Source organism: Plutella xylostella, chromosome 6, assembly GCF_932276165.1.
Source record: "Plutella xylostella chromosome 6, ilPluXylo3.1, whole genome shotgun sequence".
Lineage (NCBI taxonomy): Eukaryota > Metazoa > Arthropoda > Insecta > Lepidoptera > Plutellidae > Plutella > Plutella xylostella.
Window position 1 is genome coordinate 3,348,292 of NC_063986.1, and position 8,812 is coordinate 3,357,103.

The window sequence follows — 8,812 nt, forward strand, 5'->3', positions numbered from 1 at the left end:
ATATTATTATTGTTAGTGTTAAATTAACGTCTATGGAAGATGAAGATTATAAACGCTTAGGGAAATATTATTGTATCATTTATTTCGTAGTTTAAGTCCTAAACAAATCAACAATAAGGTTTTGGTTAGTTAACGACCACGCTTTCTTATTAAAACATAATAATAATACAAACTAGCTAGCTATCTACTGCATGATCTACCAAAAAACCAATACTTTTACAAAGTAGTCCTTAGTAAAATTATTTGGCAGATCATTCAAATCAAATCAACATTACTTTTATGCCATAGGAACTAATATTTTCAAACAACAAAAAGACAGAACAATCCAAACAAAAAAATCTAGACACAATCATAAACAAAACATGAACTCTGAAATACTAAACTTAGCTCCTATGGCAACATAAACAAAAATAGCGTCATCTCACTCACTCCCTCTGTCGTTTTCTCTTTCTCGTCACACACTGTGATATGCCCATCTGAGTGGACTGAGTCTGCTCAATATCTTCTGTCTCATTCAGTGTCTCCTCGGTCAGTGGCTCGGCTATGGTGTTGTATTGCTCGGATTGTTCTAGATTCTCCTGTTGTTGAGTCACGGAATGCCTGGAACTGAGAACAGAATTTACTTACGATCTAGTTGAAATAAAATGGCTGTTATTTTATTATGAAGCACTAGTTGTTGCCTGCAAACTCCTCTAGGTCTGCCTACCTCTCAAATGTCATCAAAATGTGGAGGTTTTCCCATGAATGTTACTCTTTCATAAATCCATCCATACCATAGGTACATTCGCGTTTATAATATTAGTAAGGCTTGTATTTCGCCTTTTCCGCCTAAAACAATCTTCCTCTTACCGTATCAGGGTCAAATACCTACACCAATCTTATCATACCCCACGTTTTCTTCATCACAGTCAAATTAGTTACTTATAAAGTTTCTGCTATGTATTCCTACTAGTATATGATAGTACCCTAATTTCATTATACTTATTGAATAACATTACAGTTCCTGACCTATCACGTGAGTACATATGTACACCAAAAACGTGGCTCACGATTTACCCCTGACTACACCTTCGGGGATTATAGTCGTGAGCATAATATTATGTATGTATGTATGATAGTACATATCAAACTTAACACTCACCTCCCATGAAGTCGTTCAATCTGTGATGCGCTGTAGTCAGCCTTGCAGCAGGGCCACTTCTGTACCTTTTCCAAGTAGCTGTTGAGGCACCGAGTGTGAACTGCCAGGCCACAGGCAGGACAGTTGTATCCCTGAAATTTATTAGCAGAAATGGACTTAAGTATGTGTTACTGTGATTTTGCTAGTAAGTTAATATTTAATTTGTATTATCATATTTAAAGGAATTGTCTTGATGCTGATTGGTAGTGAAATAATACTACCTGAGCCATATAAAAATTGTTATGTTTAAAGGTAATTATGGGGGAGTACAATCCAAACCATTCGAAACAATAATTTGATGCAGTGTAGTGTACTTGTGTCAGAGATGGAGGGTATGAACAGAGGGCACAGTTGTTAGTCACTCCAACCTCTGTGGTTATTGACCACAGAGGTCGGAGTCCATCCTCCAGTTTACTTTTCAGGATAATTTACTAAATCAAATAAAAACATTATAAAATTACCCTAAAGACAATCTGTTTACACAGAAAGCACTCTTCAATGGTGTCCGGCATGTTTTGACGGAAGTACGACTCAAACTCGTGGATTGCCCGCACTCCGAGGGCATAGTTATTCTCATCTTTGTCCAGGTAATGCATCCTACACCAGCGGGTCAGGAGTTTCTGGAATGCAGAAAATGTGTATACATGTGAGAATAGAACCATTTTTAAATTGTTAACATAATAATAGTGACCCTGACTACTGAGCCGATGGTCCCGGGTTCGATTCCCGGCTGGGGCAGATATTTGTTTAAATACAGATATTTGTTCTCGGGTCTTGGATGTGCCCGTGAAATGGCAATAGGCCCGCCCCCTATTACATTGGGACTAACATAACACTCTGGCAAAAAGTGGGTGCAGCAATGCACCTCTGCCTACCCTGCAAGGGAATACATTAGTAAAAGGTGTGAGGGCGTGTTTTTTTTTTTTTTTAACATAATAATATCCCTATGCTTAAAATAGAATGATGACAATAAAAAAGAATAGCCCTGAATATTTTACAGATAATAGAGAATAAGCTTTACAATTAGTTTTTTGTATAAATTTTTATAATATATTTTAAAAGTGTTTGTAGCTCTGGTACTGGCCTGTAGTATAAATCAAACAATTACTTATGCAAGTAAGTATGTAAACTAAAACAATAGGAACATTAACATATAGTTAATAAAAGTTGTTTCTCACCTGAGCATCAGTTTTAGAAAAAGACCCTTTCATTTTACCAACCAAATTGATTGCATTTATTCCTGTAACTTGACGAGTTTCAGTGCTCATGATTTCTTCAAGAAGCAACCGGAACAGCTCTAGTTCATTCGGAGAGAAAATGTTCTGAGCTTTAGTTGCATCATCATAGCCCAGGGATAGGAACACTAGAAGCTCATCGTTGCTCAGTTCGTCTTTCACATACTTTATATTTTGCTGGAATGGTCTGATTTCTTCATTTATTGCTCTTATCATCTCTGGTAGTGGTAGTTCTTCATCTGAGAAATGTTTTGACAGTAAATCAACGAGATATCACCTATGCATATGCAAGAAATGATAGAGTATTGAGTTTACTCAATGTTTTGTGTTAAGTATTGACAAAGTTTACAATAGTGCCCAATTCTGGGAATGTATGAGGTATGTATACGACATTGTTAGTTTGTTTACAAGCTAAAAAGAACATTTTTTACTTCTTACAAACCTGTAAAAGCTTTAACAGCATTTTCTACTTCAATGATGGACATCACTCCACGGCTAGCAATCGAGCGAAGAAGGAACCTGTGAGTTTTTCCGTACGCCATAATGTAACGTGAAGGTGCAACTGCTAGATAAACTTGAACATTTATTGTTATTACTTAAAAAGCTTCGTTTTGCAAGAATATTGAAGAAAATTAAACAGAAAAATACCGGAAAGGGTAAACATTGACAAACAAAACAAACGAATGAATCAATGAATGAAATATGAATTGATTTGATTGGAGAAAGAATGAAATGAATGAATGAATGAAAATGAGAGGGGGAGAATTGACACCTGTCAGTCTGACACTGACAGACTTATGACCACAGAGTACGAAGGTTGAAATCATTATTCTTCTGAGGTAACCACTGGTTCTAAGGGCAGATTCACACACTGTTTAGTGCGAGTGTTTAGTATATGTATACATTGATGGGCTTGTTGTATAATTATAAACTATGTGTAAAACTTTTGAATCTGCCATACATACTCAGCAATGTAAGTTGACTAGCAGACTACTCGCACTCGCATTAAACAGAGTGTATGAATCATCTTTTAGGTGGCACTTTGTAGATATGTTACGATAATCAGCTGGGCTTAGTTTACAGTACCTACCAGCGACCACGGATCACGATTTTTCAGGGTGTTGCTAAAGTAAGGCAAATGGGGGTATGCGGTCACTCTAGCAACGAAAAAACTATTAAAGTATCATATCGCTACTGCCCGTTTTAAACGCATCTATTGATACGGCTGGCTCTTTATTTTGTGCGGTTTTTGTGATAATGTAACCCTGTATGCATGTATAACTATTTTTATACATTGGTTACTCTATCTAGGCCTCCTCCTATTATTATAATATCTAGTAGTTAATTTACTATGTATATGAGTCTACGGTAGACTGTCTACCGGCAAGCAATTAAGGTTCTAGCAGGAGTACCGGCCACGTCCTTTTACGTCAGTAAACAACATTACACCGCTTTTGTTGTTAAAATGAAAACTCAAAATAACATTACTTTCACATGCAGGCAATTTCTAATTGCGCCGGATGTGTTCATTGCGTAGAATATCCGGTTGCAGTTAGGCAGTGACCATGGGTAGTAGGTACCTACCTACTTATTTTATTATAGTAGGTACTTACCTAGGCACGTCTAGGAAGTACCTACCTAAGTACCTCTTGAAACTTAAATTACTTATAGTATATTCAAAAGTTCAAATTTCACAGAAAACTAAAAATTGTGTTGTTCGAAACACACACATCAAATAACAAGAACCCCTCTAGTAGGATGCATCCCTGTGACACCGGTAAGTTCCACGGTTCCACGTTAATTACATACATATGAAAAAAAAACATTTCCGTTTCCGTCAATCCTCAAAATTTACCTTTATCTTATATACCTATAGAGTATCTTTTACGCTGAGTTGCAAAAAGGGACTTTAAGCTAATGTCGTCCTTAAATGTATAGCTGCCTTGCTTTGACAGTATACGGACAGAAAGAGACGTGCATAGATTTAATGCCGACATTAGCTTAATGTTCCTTTCTGCAACTCAGCGATAGTGTAACAAAAGTGAAACTTCAATAAACTTACGCTGAAGATGCAGAGATACATCATATTATGATAAGTCCAAATGAAGCTAACCCTTCATCCTATACCTACCTAGCAAACCTAGTAAAGCATCTCTAAGCTCCCTATCCTATCCAATTAGCCTTACCAACATTGAATTAACACTTAAGTACCTAACACCACTGATGATGACACGGTAACATGACTCTAACACTTATAAAACCCATCCTTCCCATGCATAACAAGCTTAACTTAAGAGGTTTAAAACTTAAAACTAAACAAAATAAAGCATAAATCCGCTAGTTCTCTGTACGAAGCACCCCTTTTATAGAAAGCATAACTCGCTCCGTAAATTATCTAAACTACGAACGCTTTCAAAACTTTTAATGGAGTCAATTTGGGTTCGCATTCAGTGTAGGTGAAGTAGCCAGGTAGGCGGTGTGGTTTATACAAACATTACTTCTCCCGGCTTTTAGGTGTATGCTATTTTATTTTATGATAACAATTTTATAATGTACCTATACACTATTATCATACCTAGGATACAGGGTAAAATATGACGACTAACGATTGGCTAGCTTGTTAAATAATGCTAAGTAATATTGACTCGTTTCTTTATAGGTATAAGTAACCTACAGGTACGATCATACGCTCGTACGAGCTACGTATCCTGTCACTATACATTTTAATAAATTACTTAATTAGATTCTTGGATTATAGCTGAGGGTTATCCACCATACAGATTAGGATTTTATCAATGAGACATCCGTTGGCAGATTCGTGTACATTGTACAATGTCATAGAGTGAGCAACGCAAAAAGAATCATCAGTCATTTCAGGTCTTTCAGTTAAATACTACTCAACCTAAATGTATGGAAACTATGGAACATTATTAACCTAGCGACGGGAAGCACACTTATTAAATTCTATCTTATTTATATTTTTTTCCAGCTGCAGCAAAAAACTAAAACAAGCAAAATGTTTTAATCGTATCAGCTGAAAAACAAAAAAAAGCGGAGCTCGAGAGAAAATGGGGGTAGTTTGAATGTGTGCCAAAAAGTAGTAAAACTTTATCACTTGCTGCATAGGACAATTACACGGCACTCTTTAAACTTCTCCCTTTACTTCTTACACAAAAATATATAAAGTCATAATACGCTAAGTTTTGCTAAGTAGCGGAAGGAACTATATTAATTAAGATTAAATCAGCGGTAACTGCATTCTTCGGTGTGAATTAAAATATTCATTAAAGTTTTTAAAGTAGGCACTTATTAGAAAATGAACTTTTACTCCTCTTATTCTCCGAAAAATCTTAAATTACTTTGATTCAAGTAATTTGAATTTTAAATACTTCAGTAGTAGGTTCTAAGTAATTTATTTTATTCAAGATTAGGTATTAGATACCTACCATTCATATAGCTATTTGTAATAAAGTGCTAGAAAGTTAGTCCTGTTTCTGTGATTTACATATTCCACAGTTCAATAAATAAGTACCTAATCGATTTCAAGATATACAAGAACAAGTTACATTACATTAAGTAAGTAGTAAAAAATCTGTTGTATTTAATTTCGTAGCAATTGGAGCGAGCCATTAGTGTTTCAGGCAGAATGGTTGCACAACTTTTAATGGATCAATTTGGAGGTGTATTGAAAATAGAGCAGCGGCTCATGCCAGCTTTGGTATTCAGGACTATCTACTACGTTACCGTTCATATAAGAAAATGATAACGAACGAAACAAACACCAGCTTTTCCATTGCTGGATCAATGCTGCACAACTTCGTTGTGTTACAAGGTGAGCATGCAATGGATGTCGAAGTTACTGGGCCAGTGTGTGAAATAGAGTTTCAGGTTGAGTGAATTAGTATGCAGTGGCAATGTTTAGGATAGTTTATGGTTTTCAAATTAATACGTTTCCTGCAATGCACTGTTTGTAGTTAAATGAAGGTAAGTTATCCTTTTCTACTAAAACAAACATAGTAGTTACGTAACTTGGTTATTTGGCTCTTAGAGTACTCAAAAAGTATTCTTTTTAGTTTATGTACATAAATAAAGTAGATACTTAATTAGATAACAGTAAGTATGTACCTATATAATGTGATTTTGGTAAGTATGGTGTATTAAGTAGGTACTTTTTTATTTATTTAATATGAAGTAATAAATAATACCCTGATAATATCGTCAGATAGTTACATGTGTTAACCTATTATAGGTAGAGAAGCCTCAGCCATTCTCTTGCATGAGAAATGACTGTGGATAATAACCTGTTAGCTTAATGTGATGTATCGGTCAATATATCCGCTCCGTTCAGCCGCTTCTATATACTATCGTCACTATAAATATACTGTAGGTATATTATATTATTTATGTACCTACAGTGAAAAAGTGCAAGCAGGAAGTGTGTAGATACATATTGTTATATAGTCGTATGTTTAAGGTTCAGACTTTTCCCTTATACCTACATCCGGTATACGGTATACAACCAGTATAGCCACAGGGTAGTGATCTAAATAGATTGTCCATTGTCCAATGCACCAGTAAATTTACTAACTTTCTCGAAACTCGCAATCCGTCCTATCCGTATAGCTAGCTCTCTCTATCTTCTCAAGATGGAGTATGCCTAAGGTGACCATACGTCCCGCTTTGGGCGGGACAGTCCCGCTTTCAAGCTGTCCGTCCCGCTGTCCCCGGCGAGGCCAAAAATGTCCCGCTTTCAGAATACGACAAAAAAACCCAGACCAAACAATAATTTAAGTTACCTACATTTCGAATCTTGCGTTCCCAACATTTAAACAATCATAACTTCTCTTCAGAGGCGTTTTTCCGAAAAGTAAAAATACTAATATGATCAGCCAGCTAGGTAATGCCTATTTTGAAAACCTAGTAACAATAATATAATGCCATTAATTTTGAAATTACTTAGAAAAAACGCTAAAAAACGAAAATAAATTCTACATTCTGGGTTCTTAGTGCTAGGTTCTAAAAAAAGCGTCATCTCGATGAAGATTTATGTAAGTATTTATACTTTTTGTAAAATCGATTTTGAAGAGAAGTTATGATTTTTTAAATGTTGAGAATGCAAGACAGACGCAATACATTGTCTTTCAAGACTAGGGGGGCAGTAGAGAGAGAGGGATGGATCTTCCAGGAGCGCGGCAATCGCCCTGTTTTGTTTCGAGTGTAGCTAGACTTGGGTAGCTCGTGAGGAAATACAAAAATGAGTAACTTTATCACACATTTCCTTTTTTTTACTATTTGTCTTCCTATCACTTACTCACATAGACATAGGAAGGGTAATATTATGAGTCGGAGTTTCACCGAGACTCCGCGAGTAACTTCGTTCAGTGACGATCATTGACTCGCTCTTACTATATCGTGTATTATCGCCTTAGGTCTACATGTTTTGCTAAAAAGTAATCTGAATTAACTTTTGAGAATGTGAAAATAAGATGCACTATTGATAAGAACTTTAAATTAAACTACTAAAATTATATAAAAAATCTAAGTATGATGTTAAAGAATTTGGTTGCGTCTGGTATATTTATAAAAAAAATTGTAAGTAGGTAGGTATCCTAAATATACCAACTTTACAAGATCGTTGTGTTGTTTGAAATATGCAATTGCGTTCCTACTTAGTTACTGTCATTTCTTTTAAATACTTTTTACTTTTGAATAAAAAAAATGTAAAGAATATCAATTAAAAAAAATTGCGACGTAATTTCGGCGGTGTCCCGCTCTGACAAGAAAAAAAAATGGTCACTTTAAGTATGCCCAACTTACGAACTTTCCTATTCCCTTGGAATCCGGCTGTTTTAGGTATTTATACCTCGATCGAACGTATAGAACGGGAACGTTTATTTTTATTATGTTTAAATCATATTAGGTAGTGTACATATATTATGTACCTACTTAAAAAAAACTGCAATTTTTTCACTGGGTCTCCTATGCCCTTTATTTTTTCTTCCACATTATGTAATATATTATTTTCGAATTATCGTTGTAGACGTATCAATAAGTATATCGATCCAGAAAAATAGCTATCTATAACTGTATTATTAAGAAATGTTATAAATAAATGAACAATAAACAATAAACAATATGCATCTGTAAAAAAAAAAAAAAAAAAAAAAAAAAAAAAAAAAAAAAAAAACTGTTAACGACTGTGTAGCATTAATACTAACCTTAGTGGTTAAAATATGCTAGTAAAATGTATTAGAAAACTAAGATTTATTATGATAAATAAAAAAAAATAAAAAATAAACTTAGGTACTAATTCTAATCCAACAGTTTTTTTTTCATGGAGCATACTAATACAGTTAAGTACCTAGGTATTTTGCTAAGCGAGTAAGTTCACGCGAGG

At 34.9% G+C, this 8,812-nt stretch overlaps 1 protein-coding gene across 1 annotated transcript; it reads right to left on the reverse strand.

Annotated features, from left to right (window-relative positions):
- Positions 1-62: 62 nt before the first annotated feature.
- Positions 63-3,107, reverse strand: LOC105390662 (non-structural maintenance of chromosomes element 1 homolog). The gene is made up of 5 exons (XM_011562001.3): positions 2,858-3,107; positions 2,359-2,654; positions 1,642-1,800; positions 1,142-1,272; positions 63-606 (listed from the first exon to the last, which is right to left on the reverse strand). The coding sequence occupies exons 1-5, from the start codon at positions 2,955-2,957 to the stop codon at positions 426-428; spliced, it is 867 nt and encodes a 288-aa protein (XP_011560303.2). The 5' UTR covers positions 2,958-3,107; the 3' UTR covers positions 63-425.
- Between the last annotated feature and the right edge of the window lie 5,705 nt (positions 3,108-8,812).